Raw genomic sequence first — 16075 nt, 5'->3', positions numbered from 1 at the left:
CCTTAGCCCTTATAATTTAATATATTAATTAAAGCAAGCTAATAAAAAATAATTATTTAAATATAAGCTAATAGCTAAATTAATAGCATTTTTATTATCCTTTAATGCAAGCTTTTTATATAAGCTCCCTTACTTAAAACCTTAAAATTATAAATTTATTATATAATTTATAATTAATTAATGCTTAATTATAAGCAATTTACTTTATTAATAAGAATTTCTTAAATTTTAAGCATTTTTATAGCGCTAAACTAATTAGCATATAGCTAACCTACTTTAAGCCCAAACTAATACTAAGCTAGCAACGCTTTTAAGCCCTACCTTATAAAAAAAATTTTACACCCCCTTAAATAAACTCCTTTCCTTTACTAGCCTTAGTTAATAAAAGCTATACCCTTATTCTCTCGCAGCAATTTAAGCAATTATACTTATAATAACTAAGTTAGCTATATATAAAATACTTAACTTTACTTATTAAGATTATTATAATATTAATATTTATTACTTTATTATTTTAAGGTTAAGTATTATCCTTCCTTATTATGGCGTTAAAAACGCCCTTATATTATTATAAGGCAAAGCAAAAAGCCTTAAATATATTTAGCTATTTTTTATAATTAAATTAAGCTTTTATTATAAAGGTTAAGTTATTAACTATTAATAATATTTTATATTTATTTAGTTAACTTTAAGTCTTTGCTATATAAGTTAATTAATTAAATTAAGCAAGAAATTTTATTATCCCTTCTTTATAGCATTATTATAGCGTAATTAAGCTAAGCTTAATATACTTTTATTTAAAAGGGTTTTTAAGCATAAGGCAAACCTTTTTTAAAAAGCTTTCTGGCTGCCCTTTAAATATCTTTATAAAATTAATATAGGGTAAAAATTAATTATAAAGAGTTTTTAGTTAATTAAATATATAAAAGAATTAAGCCCTTTTAGCATTAATTGCCTCCTTATTTATTATAAACTTAGCCCTTATCTCTATTAATTAAGTTACTAAGTATTCTTAAGATAAGAGTTCCTTAGGATAAGAAAGGGCTTAACGGGCTATTATTATTCTTTTTAAGTCTTATTATATTAAGTTTTATATAGTTATATTATGGGTTTATAATGTAAGAGAACTTTAAATATATATTATGGGCTAGCCTTGGGTTATTTATTATAAGGTGCCTAAATAGGGGTTTATATTTAAAGTGCAAAGGAAAAGGTTCGCTCCCTATTTATATCCGCGTTAAAGCCTATTCTTATAAAGCTAAAGCTCATTAACTAATTATAATAAGCAAAGCTTAAACCATAATAAGGGCTAAGATAAGTATTAATTTAATACTTATAAAGTGCTTTTTATATATCTTTAATTAAAAATAACTTAAGAAATTAAGCTACTTAAAATATTATTATTAAATTAATAATATAAAGAATAAGCTTATTTTTAAAAAGATATATAATATTAATAATAATTTTATAATTAAAGTTATAATTATTTTTTAAAGTAAACCTAAATCTTTATAAAGTAAAATTATAAAGTTAATAATAATAGCAAAACTTTATAATAATTTTTAAAGTTTCTGCCTTTATATTATATTTAATGTTTTTTAATAAGTAATTAAAATATTTAATTAATAAATATTTAAAATATTAATATTATTAATATAATTCCTTTTTTATAAAAAATATAATAAGAATATATAAAAGATATTATAAATATTCTTATTTATAAGTAATTAAAAATATTTTTTTAAAGTTATTTAATTATTATTAAATTAATTTATTTATTATATTTTATAAATAAACATATAACTTATTTATATTACTTATATAAAGTAAGAAAGGAATATATTTTTTAATAATATAAAAGGTAATTAAATTAATTATAACCTTTATTATTATTATTCCTAAAGATAAAGCCTTTAATTCCTTATTAAATTTAATAAGCGCTTTTTTTATTTATAAAGTATTAAATTAAATAAAAGGGTTTTTATATTAAAAAGCAAGGTATTATTTATATTTTGCTATAAAAAAGATTCTAATACTTATATTAAGGATAATATCTTAAAATTAAGTATAAGTATATTTCTTAATTAAACTAAATTAAAAAATAAAAGTAAATATTATATTTTTTTTATCTTTATTAATATTATTCTTTTTAATAATTATATTTTTTAAAAAGAAATTATAAAGAAAGGCATTATTTATAATAATTTAATAATATATTATATTATTTTTATAATTATTTTTTTTCTTATTAAAGGTAATTTTTATATTAAGTTTCTTATATTTAATAAAAAATATAGCATAATTAATATTAATAACCTTATAATTAATATATTTTACTTATATAAGATATTAATTATAATATTATTAATGCTTTATTAATAAGTAATTTAAAAATTAATAATTAATCTTATTATAAATATAATACTTCTTATTTCTTAAAGTATTTTATTAATTATTATAATAAAAGTTATATTAAAAATAAAAGCTATTATTATTAAAGTTATCTTAATTAAAGTTATTTTAATTAAAATTATTATAGCTTAATAACTTATTATTTTAATATTAATAATTAATATAATATGCTTTATTTCCCTTATTATTAATACTTTAATTATTTTTATTATAATATTAATTAATATTATATTAAAAATTAAGTTTAAAAAAAGATTTTAATCTTAAGAATAATAATTTATATAAGTACTTAAAATTAAAGAATGCATATTATAATTTTAATATACTTATATAAATATAAATAATTATTATTTATAAAAAGTTATTTCTTTAATAAAGTATATTAAGTACTTATTAATATTATTATAATTTATTAAATATTATAATAAAAATATTTTAAGCATATTTATTAATATTCTTTAAGTTAATATATATTTTATTAAATATAATTAAAGTTTAATTATAAAAGTATTATTAATAGTTAATCTTTATATTAAAGTAAGCTTTAAGCTTTAAGTATATATTATAAATAAAGAATCTTATATTAATATAATAAATATAATAAATCTTAGCATAATCTTTAAAAATTAAAGGAAATATTATATAAAATTATTTAAGTTTAATATTTATTATTTAGCAAATATTAAGGAAAATCTTTATTTTATTATTTAATAAATTATATAGTTTATTACTTTAATTTTTATTTTTATTTTATATTTTATTAAATTATATATTGCTATTAATATTAAAAAGATTATTTATTATTTTTTAAAAAAATAAGTTTTAATATAAATTATATAATTATAAAAATTTTAATATTATAATAAATAGTAATATTAAATATAAAGTTTTTATTAATTTCTTAAGGAAAATGCTTATAAATTATTTCTTAAGTTATAAAGTTTTTAAGTATTTTAATAAATTTAATCTTTATTAAGATAATATTTTTTAATATCTTAAGAAAGTCTTTATATTTAATTAATTAAAGATTTCCTTTTTATATAATAATAATTATAATACTTATTATAAGGAAGTTAATTAAATAAAGTTTTATCTTAATTTTATAAATAATTAAAAATAAAAAAATTATAATTTTTAAGATTTTTTATTATTTTTAATAAAGAAAATTAATTACTTTAAGTTTTAATAAAAAAAAGTAAAAGCTATAAATAATGGAATTATATTAAAAGCTAAGGTTTTTTAAATTTTTTAAATAATAAGTATTTCTTAAGTATTTTTTATCTTTAGCTTTTAAGATTAAAGCTATTAAGTATAAAACTTAAAGAGTTTATATATATTAACCGCCTTATATAATTTCTTTTCTTATTATAAAGAATACTTATTATATATAAGTAATACTTTTAAATTAATATATTGCTTATTAACGCTTTTTTAAATATTAACTTTTTTTTTAATGGAATTTCTTAAAGTTTTAAATAATAATTAATTTCTTAAATATTATTATATCTTAAAAAGTAAAGTTTTTTATAAAGCATTAAAATAAATTATTATTTATATCTTAATATTTTATTATTTCTTTTATAAACTTAAAAATAATAATATTTACTTAATTAATTATATTATTTGCTTTTATTATTAATTTATTTTAATAGCTAAAATTACTTTATTAACTTTAAAACTTTTTATTAACGTTAAAAAGTAATTAAAGTTCTTATATAAAAGCATTATTAATATTTAAGGGTATTTCTTTAATATTATTATTAAATTTAGCTATCTTATTAAATTATTAAAATATTTAAGTAATTTATATATAAGGGAAAAAAAAGAGGGTAATTAAGGGAATATAATAAGGTTATTTTAAAGTATAAAAAAAAAGTATTAATTATATAATAAAAAAGTATTTATTAAAGAATATTTATTAACTTAAATAAATATAAGTTATTATTTATATTAAAGTAAAGTAATTATAAGTACTTTTAACGTTAATTGCGTAATAAAATGCATTATATAATTAATAAATTTAAGGTATTATTAAGAACTTATTAATTAATAAGTTAAATCTTTATAATAAAAAAGTTAAGATATTATTAATTTCTTTTTATTAGTTTTAATTATAGCATAGCTATTAATACTTAATTAAGTAAGATTTTATTATTAATAATTACTTACCTTTATAATATTAATATTAATTATTTAATATAAATATTGCAATTTAATTATAATAATTCTTATTATTAATAGTTATTACTTAATTAATAATAATATAAATTTATTACTTGCTTACCTTATTATTTATAACTATTTATAAGTAATTATTAATTAATATTAGCAAGGTTAATATATATTAATTAATAGTAAATTAATTATATTTAAATTGGCTATATAAAAGGAAGGAGGGTTGCAGCTATAGGCTGCAAAACCTTCCTTTAACTATAAATTATTTAAAGGTGGTTATATGCTGCTGCATGTAACCCTTGCTTGCCAATACTTTAATGCTAATTACTTATAATGCTTATTATGCTTAGTGCTGCTATCCCCTTATAATACATTCATAACTATATTTATTATTACTTTAATTAATAAAACTTAAGATAAAAATATTATAAAATTAAAAATATTTATTAATATTATTTATTAATTTTTTATTATATATAAAAAAGTTATTTAAAGTATTTTTACTTTTAAAATTTATAATATAATTTTTAATTTTAATATAAGCATTATTTTAATATATACTTTATGTTAAATTATTATTTATTTTAATATTAATATTATTTTCTTTATTATATATTTATATTTATTATATAAATATTTAATTAAGCTTAATATAATTAAAAAGAAATATCTTATAATTAACTTAATAATATTTTAATAATTATATAAAAGGTATAAGATTTTTAAAATTTAATAAATTGTTAATAAATATTATTTAGTAAATATCTTTATAAAAGAATATTAAATAAAACTTTTAAATAATTTATAAGTATATATAAAATTATAATTAAAATATAAGGCTATATTAATTAAAAGTAATTATTTATTTAAGTAAAAAGAAAATATAATAAGTTAACTTAATTATAATAATATTATAAAGAAAAGATTATTAAGGTAATTAAGTTTTTATAATTATTAATAAAAATATATTAAAATAATAAAAGTTTAGTTTTTTTTAATTAATTACTTATAAATTATTTTATAAAATAATATAATTAGCTAACTTTTAATTATATCTTTTTTAAGGATAATATTTTATATTTAAGATTTTAATAATTATGCTTATATATTAAAAAATTTACTCTTAAAAATAATAATATAAGTTATTTTCTTTATAAATATTTAAATTGCTAGCTTATATTTAATATATATCTTTAATTAAATTTTATAATTTAATGCTTATATATTAATTTTATATATATTTTTATTTATTAACTTAATTAATGTTAAATAATTTCTTAATAATTTTTTATATTTAACTTTTTTTAATAATTAATTAATCTTTATTTAATTTAAATATTATAAGTAATAAAAATATAAGTAATAAAAGCATAAGTTTATAAAATATATTATAAATAAAATATTTATATAAAAAGTATAATAACTTATGCTTTATAAATTAATATAATTAATATAATTAATATATTTTAATATATATTTATATTAAAAAAACTTATAATTATTAATTATATACTTTAATAAAGTAATTAATTTTTAACTTCTTAATAATAACTTAAGTTATTTAATATACTTGCCTTTTGTAAGCATTTAATATAATTAAATAAATATATATCTTTAATTACTTTTAATTAATTTAATTAATTAATACTTTAAAGTTAATAATTTTAAGTTTAATTTAACTTTTTTTAATATTTTTTAAAGATATATATTAATTACTTAATTAAAGATTATTAATATAATTATAAGCATGTTATAAGAAAATAATAATACTAAGCTTAATAAGCATTATAAGTAATTATTATTAAAGCACTGGTAAGTAAGGATTATATATAGTAATATATAATTATCCTTAAATAATTTATAGCTAAAGGAAGGTTTTGCAGCTTATAGCTGCACCTTTCTTTCCTTTTATATAGCTAATTTAAATATAATTAATTTATTATTAATTAATGTATATTAACTTAGCTAATATTATTAATATTTTTTAAGTTAATATATATTTTATTAAATATAATTAAGGTTTAATTATAAAAGTATTATTAATAATTAATCTTTATATTAAAGTAAGCTTTAAGCTTTAAATATATATTATAAATAAAAAAGCTTATATTAATATAATAAATATTAAAAAAAACTTTTATTTTATTATTTAATAAATTATATAATTTATTACTTTAAGTTTTTTTTAAATATTTTATTAAATTATATATTATTATTAATATTAAAAAGATTATTTATTATTTTTTAAAAAATAAGTTTTAATATAAATTATATAGTTATAAACATTTTAATATTATAATAAATAATAATATTATTGGTTGGGTTAACGTACGTTGGTTAATAGCAGACTGGTTGTATTTGAATCGGCTATGGTGTGTGGAGGGTAGGTTGCAGCGAAGCTGCAGCCTTCCCCCGTCTGGCTATAGGCTAGCTATGGTGGTCCGTGCGCGGGGCACGTGACCTCCAGCTGGCAGCCGGCTGGCACCGGCTGGCACCGGCTGGCAGCTGCTATTGATAAGACTAGTCTAGACCTTGCACCTCCAAATCTGTGCATTGCGTGTGCGCACCCACTGCGTGGGCACGCCACGCCCATACGTACTATTCCCATAGTCTCCCAGTGAGGAGGAGGTTGTTGTCGTGGAAGAGGCTATTGCTATGAGGCTTGCGTTAAGGGCATTGCCGGCTAAGAAGGAGGTTATAATTAATAAAAAGAAAAAGAAGATGTTAACTTTTTAATAGTTAACTTTATAATAATTAGCTTTATTTTAATTAGCTTAGGCTTTTTTTAATATTTATATGCTTTTAATTATAAGTAAAAAGTTATTGCTATAAATTCTTTTTAAAGCTATTAAAATAATTTTTAATTATTTAATTAAATTAAAATAATTAATGCTTTTATTATTAATATATAATTATATTTTATATATATTTTATAATAATAAAATATTTATTTAAGCTTATAAAAAAGCCTTTAATTAATTTTTTAAAAATATTTCTTTATTTATTTATAAAACTTATATTAAAATTTATTAAAAAAATCTTTATTATAGCTTAAATAACTTTTAAAGCTTTTAATTATATTAATAACTTCCTCTTTATTAAAAAAAGGGGCTATTATTAATATAAAGATTATTGCTATTAAGTAAATCTTATAATAGTTAATTATAAGATAAAAGGAAAGGAAAGAATATTTTTATATTATACTTATAAATTAATAATTAGCTTTTAAATTATTTACTTATAAATAATAGCGCTTAAATATTATTATTATTTAATAAATTAATCTTTATTAGCTTTAAGGTAATTTATACTTAAGATTTTATTAAAAAGTATTAATAAGAAAGATATTAAGAAAAAAGAATGTTATGCTTATTAATTAAATATTAATTATTATTAAAAAGTAAATATTTTAAAGATTTAATTAAGTTATTTATATAATTAAATTAATAATAAATTTTAATTAATCTTTTTAATAATTTTAAGTTAGTTAAATAAATAAAATGGTTATATTAATTACTTATTTTTATTAATTAATATTTTAAAATATTTAATTAAATATATTAATTAAGTATATAAATTGCTTAAAAGAAATATTATTTATTAATACTTTAAAGTTTTAATTTTATTAAATATTTAAGGGTTTTTTAAAGGATTATAAGCCTTAAGGGTATTATATTAATACCTTAAGGGCATTAGTTATAAATAAGGGCTTTCTTTAAAGGTATTAAGTAAAGGCTTCTTAAGGGTGTTAAGTAAGGGCTTCTTAAAGATGCTAAGTAAGGGTTTCTTAAAGGTATTAAGCAAGGGCTTTTTAAGGGTATTATAAAAAGAGCTAAGAGTATAATGATAATATAATTAAAAATTAAGTATTTATTATAAATTAATTAATTTTACTTAAAAGTTAGGTATTTATTATAAATTAAATAAGATTAAGTAAAGCTTATTATCAATTTATTTAATAATTAAGAATATTATAAAAAGGCTTTTAATAATTAAGAAAGGTTATAATTATTTAAAAGTATATTAAGAAAAGCTTTTTAATTAAGGCTTTTTATAATTATTATTATTATTATTAATAATTTATATTAATAAATATAATTAAAAATTAAATATTATTATTATAAATTAGTTTTTAATGCTTAATTAAGCTTTTTAATAGCTTATAGCATTATTATTAATATAAAGTCCCTTAATAAAATTATTATAAGCAAATAAGCTTTTAAGAAATAAAATTTATCTTTTTAATATTTAACTATTTATACTTATTAAGTAAGCATTAATTAATATTAATTAGGTTAATATATATTAGTTAATAATAAACTAGTTATATTTAAATTAGCTATAATATATAAAGGGTAGGTTATAGCGAAGCTACAGCCTTCCCTTGTTTAGCTATAGGCTAGCTATAGTGGTCTGTGCATAGGATACGTGACCGCCAGCTAGCAGCCGGCTAGCACTAGCTGGTAGCTGCTATTAATAAGACTAGTCTAAACCTTGCACCTTTAAATCTATGCATTGCGTGTGCGCACCCACTGCGTGGGCACGCCACGCCCATACGTATTATTCCCATAAATATTAAATATAAAGTTTTTATTAATTCTTTTAAAAAAATACTTATAAATTATCCTTTAAATTAAAAAGTTTTTAAATGTTTTAATAAATTTAATCTTTATTAAAATAATATTTCTTATATTTTAAAAAAGCCCTTATATTTAATTAAATAAGGATTTTCTTTTTATAAGATAATAATTATAATATTTATTATAAAAAAGTTAATTAAATAAAGTTTTATTTTAATTTTATATATAATTAAGGATAAAAAGATTAAAGTTTTTAAATTTTTTTATTATTTTTAATAAAAAAAAATAATTACTTTAAGTTTTAAGAAAAAGAAAAAGCTATAAATAATAAAATTATATTAAAAGCTAAAGTTTTTTAAATTTTTTAAATAATAAATATTTTTTAAGTATTTATTATTTTTAATTTTTACGATTAAAGTTATTAAATATAAAATTTAAAAAGTTTATATATATTAATTACTTTATATAATTCTTTTTTTTATTATAAAAAATATTTATTATATATTACTTTAATTTATTATATATAAAGTAATATTTTTAAGTTAATATATTACTTATTAATGCTTTCTTTAATATTAATTTCTTTTTTTTAAAGGAATTTCTTAAAGTTTTAAATAATTATTAACTTTTTAAATATTATTATACTTTAAAAAATAAAATATTTTATAAAGCATTAAAGTAAATTATTATTTATATTTTAATATTTTAATATTTTCTTTATATATTTATAAATAATAATATATATTTAATTAATTGTATTATTTACTTTTATTATTAATTTATTTTAATAATTAAGATTAATTTATTAATTTTAAAACTTTTTATTTAAATTAAAAAGTAATTAAAGTTTTTATATAAAAGCATTATTAATATTTTTAAGTATTTTGTTAATATTATTATTAAATTTAGCTATTTTATTAAGTTATTTAAATATTTAAATATTTAAATAATTTATATATTTATTAATTTAAGTAAATATAAAGTATTATTTATATTAAAATAAAGTAATTATAAGCATTTTTAATATTAATTATAATAAAATGCATTATATAATTAATAAATTTACGGTATTAATAAAAGCTTATTAATTAATAAGTTAAATTATTTTAATAAAAAGATTAAAGCATTATTAATTTATTTTTATTAGTTTAAATTATAATATAATTATTAATACTTAATTAAATAAAATTTTATTATTAATAATTATTTATCTTTATAATATTAATATTAATTATTTAATATAAATATTATAATTTTAATTAAAATAATTATTATTAATAATTATTATTTTAATTAATAATAATATAAATTTATTTTTTTATTTACTTTATTATTTTTATAATTATTTATAAGTAATTATTAATTAATATTAATTAAATTAATATATATTTCTTAATAATAAACTTAATTATATTTAAATTAATTATATATAAAGAAAAAAGATTATAATTATAAGTTATAAAACTTTCCTTTAATTATAAATTATTTAAGGATAATTACATGCTGCTATATATAATCCTTACTTATTAATGCTTTAATGTTAATTACTTATAATGCTTATTATGCTTAATATTATTATCTTTTTATAATATGCTTATAATTATAAAAACTTTTTATAAAACTTATTATTTACTTTTTAATATAAAAAGTAATACTTTTTTAATTTAGTTAAATTATTTTTTAATATTTAATTTATTAATTAATAAAAAGCTTAATATAATATTTTTTTTACTTATTATTAATTCTTACTTTTTAACTTATATTACTAATTATATTTTTTTCCCCTTTTTTATTTTATTTTCCAATAAACCTTTATTTAATTACTTATATAATAATCTTTAAAAATATAAGCTTTTTAAATTTTTATTTCTTTTTTTATTACTCAATTTTACCTTATCTTATATATAATATAATAATATAAATTAATTAAAGATAACTTAATAATTATAATTTAAACTTATTAATTATTTTTATATTAAAAAACAATTAAATTTTAATTATTTTTCTTTACTTTATAAATTATATTAATTATTAATATATATATTATTTTTTTAAAATACTTTTTAAGCCTTAAACTTTAATTAAGCTATAAATATTACTTTTTTAAGGTTATGCTTATAAATATTTATTGCTTATATATAAGCTTAAAGAATACTTTTAATAAAAAAAGTATTATATATTACTTATATCTTTATAAATGTAAATTATTTTACGTAATATTTGTAATATATTATAAACATTATTTAATAACTAACTTAAGTATTAAAAAATGAAAATGCCATTATAATTATTTAAATCCCTTCCTAAGTATTTCCCTTTGTAGCCGGGCCCGCAGCCATACCAGGCCTATTGAAACCCGGAAGCCGCGGGCACAGCAGCACTGGGGCATGTGACGGCACGGGTCTTGTATACTGCTGGGTATTTCCAATAGCGATTGGAAATTACTGGTCTTTTGGCCGAGCGGTCTATTTGCTAGCAGTAGTAGATTCGTGACTGGGCAGGTCTGGCCCATCGGCCGGGACATCTGCTGCAACCTCCCGTCCAAGTTTCCCCATAGTGATTTAACCACTGAGAAACACATACGTTATTACCGAGTGGACGGTCCCGTCCATATATCGTGCCCGCGGACTTGCTCGGCCCCCGTCTTGTGTACGCATCCAAGGCCAGGCTTGAATCAAGGGAAAAGGATTGAGCAGCGGCTTGTTGGCTGAAGTCAAGGTAGCTGCCGAAATTCAACGCGCTCGGGCAATAAGATCGCGGATACGACGAGGAAGCCGTACCTGCTGTGAGGAAAAGGAGGAGCGTCAGAACTACTGCCGGTAACGGGCGAGTTGCTGATTGTGCCAGTTATCGACCCAAAGCCCGTGGAAATAAAAGGGGGGTTTGGTGCTCCTCTCAGCATCAGTGATCGAAGCCCGTAAGTCTGAGATTGTCGAGGTTGACTTGGCTCCGCTTGAGTGATTTCCGCATACGTGCTGCTCCTTGACGCATCTTCCTCAACGAGCCTGACCTAATCACCACAGGCTTGCACAAGATTCATTTTAGCAACACACAGGCACAACACCTTCGTTTCCCCGGAAGTGGACAGCCAAACCCGGCACTCAATCTGTTTACCATATGGGCCATAGAGAGGCGGGTCAACTGACTCGGAGGACATGGCGCAAATCAGACACTGTCCGTCAATGGCGAAGGGAAGAAGGGTCGAATTCTCGCCAGGATGAGAGATGGCTTTTGTAAACTCCTGGCTAAAGAGAGCGGATCCGTGCAACGTCCCACTTGCCTTGACTGACTGGGGACCTACAGAACCTGCCCCAATACGCGAGACCTTGCAGTTTCAACAGCTGCCACTTGTGCCGCGTCGCGATCACCCAGTGTATGTATCTTCACATCCGCAGCAAGAAGGAAAACCCTGAGTAGTGTGCTTGCATTGAGGCCATACGACGGCCTTCGGCGCTCGGGCTTCGGTCACCTTACATGTCCCCAGGCGGCACCGTCCATGAAGAGGCAGAGGCTGGAGCTCACAAGTGCCAGCCCACCTGATAGGTATTTGACACTCCAGTTTGGATGCCTAGCAGGTAGGGTGAGCAGCCCGGACACAGGCATTGTCGCACATGCCGTCGCGCTGGCAGGAGCTCAGACCCACCTGCACGACCCTACGCCGACGGTTCTTGGTGATGCCACAAACATGACAAAGTCAGGTGCAGAGACGCGGTTGTACGGAGCGTGCCAGGTAGATTTTGCTTTCATCAAGTACCGCCCTCCTGAAGCATGGAGGTATCAATTATGTTATCCACTCAGAACACCGTTTGCCCGTATGGTACAGAGAACCCAAAGCAGAAACCGAATCCCATAATCATCATAGTAGGCACAATCCAAACCAGCCCTAGTGCCGATGCCGACCCCGCCTCAAACAGAAAAACAATGCCTACAGTCGTGAGATGTTTAACCACCGAAGCCGTACAGGGTGCGGCCTTGTCGCTTCAGGGCGTAGACAACGTCCAGAGATGTGACGGTCTTGCGCTTGGCGTGCTCGGTGTAGGTGACAGCGTCACGGATGACGCCCTCGAGGAAGGACTTGAGGACGGAGCGGGTCTCCTCGTAGATCACTGCGGGAGGGTGTGGTCAGCCAGCTGCCACGGCGAGACGTGCGGGCCACGGGTAGAGACTTACTGGCAGAAATACGCTTGACACCACCACGACGGGCGAGACGTCGGATAGCGGGCTTGGTGATACCCTGGATGTTGTCACGAAGAATCTTGCGGTGACGCTTGGCACCTCCCTTGCCGAGGCCCTTGCCGCCCTTGCCACCTGTTCGAGAGTCTGGTCAGCCGACATGCGCGGCGAGCAGGGGAGAGGGCAACAGGAGGACGCGTCGCAACCAACGCGACACCAAGGGCCATGTGTGTGGATGGGGAAGGAGAGTACTCACGTCCAGTCATGTTGATTGGAGGGGTAGAAAAGTGTGGATTGTTGAAGGTTGATTGATGAGGTACCGCAACGGGTATGACAGACAAAGATGCTGTATTGAGTGGTAGTTGATTGAATGGGTGGGATCAAGATGGGGAACAAACAATCGCGACAGAGATGTGACGCGGGGAAGCGGGAGGTTTTAAGTAAGGGTCGGGGCCTGCAGGAGCTGGAACTGGGGCGCGGCGAATCAGCCAGGCCGCCAGGAGGGAGGAAGCGAAACCTCAGATCAGCACGCTAGGCCAGTCCCAGGCAGCGGGCAGGTCGCAGCCCACACACAGCCTTGGAGTTACAGGGGCCCATCAAAATGTCGAGAGGCAGGACGGGCGAATTTTGTGATTGGCCAGCAAACTCCGTACTAAGCCAAATCTGTCGCCTGCGCACTTTCAGTCATTCAACCATTCAGTCACTCAGTCGTTTGCCTGTTTATGGACCCGAGATGCAGCCCCTGCTTGCGCCGATATCCGCATGGCTGCGTTGCATCTATGTACATGGGCACATGGCGTGCACGCATGTATCTGCTGGTCTACTACCGTAGAGTAGGGAGACTGAAGATCGAAAATTCCGCATGTCTAGGTGCCAGCAACGAGCCTACGATGCTGCTTGTTGATGACCCTTGACCAAGCACCCGGGCAAGCTGTAGTGGCAAAGTCGATATCACCATGCCTTGCGCTGTGAGACTTCTGCGTATCTGCGAAGGAGAGCCTGGCAGCGACGATGGGTCTAGTGCGAGCGGTGTGGTTTAGATTGCTACATATGTACTGTGATACGTGTAGAGGGCAGAGTAGATGTCGCAGGCCAGGCATCCAGGCAACCATCGACGGATGATGTCCCTTGGCCGTTGGACAGGAGGATAGGATAATCTGGTCTACTAGTGTACTCACTCGTCAGGCGCGCCTTCACCTTTGCCCACAATTATTAAGGTTGGCCCTTTGTCTGCAGGTCCCCGCCCGCCCGGCATCGAGCACACCAGTATGAGGTTGGCCGGGCCTGGGAGCAAGGAGTAGGAAATGCCACAAGAGGTTTGGCAGTTGTGACCGTCCCAGGGAAAGTGACGAGTGACGACTGCTGACACACAACAGGAGGGCGCCGCCGGCTGACAAGTTGGAAGCGACAAGTTGGACAGCACCGCTGTCTCGAAACGGAAAGGTGTCGTGGGCGGGGCAGCGCTGCATCCAATCGAAAATCGGCGCTGTCGTGATCCCTGTATGCACACCCCAAATCTCCCACCAGAAACGCTGCCACACTTTCCCTGCCAAACAGGCTCGCTTTCGCCCTCCAAAAAACACCCTTTGTTTTCCATCGCTCTGCCGCCTTTTTTTTTTTTTTTCCTTCCTCTGACGGCCCATCAAAACCCAACCTGCCCCAAACCGGGAAAGCACAGACCACACCCACACTGCACCCACACACCCGGCCCCTTGCACCCCGAATCAGCCAGCGCCCCCGACCCAGCTGCCGCCACCTACTTAAATCTCAACTCCCCCACCCATCTCCTCTCCCGCTTTCTTCCCTCTGCATCCATCCACCACTCTCCACCCCACCCAGCCAACCAACTCCTTCCATCAACAGCTGCATCGCGTCTTGTCGCGTCATCAATCAAACACTCAGAAAACATCACTTTCCATCATCACAATGGCCCGCACCAAGCAGACCGCCCGTAAGTCCACCGGTGGCAAGGCTCCCCGCAAGCAGCTCGCCTCCAAGGCCGCCCGCAAGTCCGCGCCCTCCACCGGGAGGTGTCAAGAAGCCTCACCGCTACAAGCCTGGTACCGTCGCTCTGCGTGAGATCCGTCGCTACCAGAAGAGCACCGAGCTGCTGATCCGCAAGCTCCCCTTCCAGCGTCTGGTATGTTGCACCCCTCAGAATGCGCGTCACCGAACCCCGCTGACCATCGCCGCCTCCAACAGGTCCGTGAGATCGCCCAGGACTTCAAGTCCGACCTCCGCTTCCAGTCTTCCGCCATCGGTGCCCTGCAGGAGTCGGTCGAGTCTTACCTCGTCTCCCTCTTCGAGGACACCAACCTGTGCGCCATCCACGCCAAGCGCGTCACCATCCAGTCGGTATGTTACACACCCCATGACCCACACGCGACACGCTCGACGCGCCTTGGGACACACGCTAACAACCACACAGAAGGACATCCAGCTCGCCCGCCGCCTCCGTGGTGAGCGCAACTAGGTTTTCTAGCCTATTCTGCAATGGGATTTCTTGATGGGTTGGTTTTTGGGACGGACACGATGATTTTTTAACAGCAATGCTCGGTTGACGATGGTCATATCCACAGGGAAAGGGGATCCATGGCGTTCAGTTGCGATGCTTTCTTGGGCGGGTTGTACATTAGAATACGCAGCTAATGGGACGCTGCCGCCGCCCGATATTGAACAGGGGAATTCATGATCAACAAACTACATCTCGCGTTCGCTCCATGTTGCCTTTTGTT

At 26.2% G+C, this 16075-nt stretch overlaps 2 protein-coding genes across 2 annotated transcripts; one reads left to right on the top strand and one right to left on the bottom strand.

Moving 5' to 3' along the window:
- Positions 1-13109: 13109 nt before the first annotated feature.
- Positions 13110-13606, bottom strand: INS49_011764 (uncharacterized protein; the record flags this gene model as incomplete). The annotated part of the gene is made up of 3 exons (XM_043172474.1): positions 13110-13273; positions 13338-13475; positions 13597-13606. The coding sequence occupies 3 exons, from the start codon at positions 13604-13606 to the stop codon at positions 13110-13112; spliced, it is 312 nt and encodes a 103-aa protein (XP_043024219.1).
- Positions 13607-14608: 1002 nt separating this feature from the next.
- On the top strand, positions 14609-15813 carry INS49_011763 (uncharacterized protein; the record flags this gene model as incomplete). The annotated part of the gene is made up of 4 exons (XM_043172473.1): positions 14609-14637; positions 15282-15480; positions 15543-15695; positions 15769-15813. The coding sequence occupies 4 exons, from the start codon at positions 14609-14611 to the stop codon at positions 15811-15813; spliced, it is 426 nt and encodes a 141-aa protein (XP_043024218.1).
- Positions 15814-16075: the final 262 nt, after the last annotated feature.

Source organism: Diaporthe citri (assembly GCF_014595645.1).
Source record: "Diaporthe citri strain NFHF-8-4 chromosome Unknown scaffold_5, whole genome shotgun sequence".
NCBI classification, from domain to species: Eukaryota; Fungi; Ascomycota; class Sordariomycetes; order Diaporthales; family Diaporthaceae; genus Diaporthe; species Diaporthe citri.
This window is presented reverse-complemented; position numbering and strand designations above follow the sequence as displayed.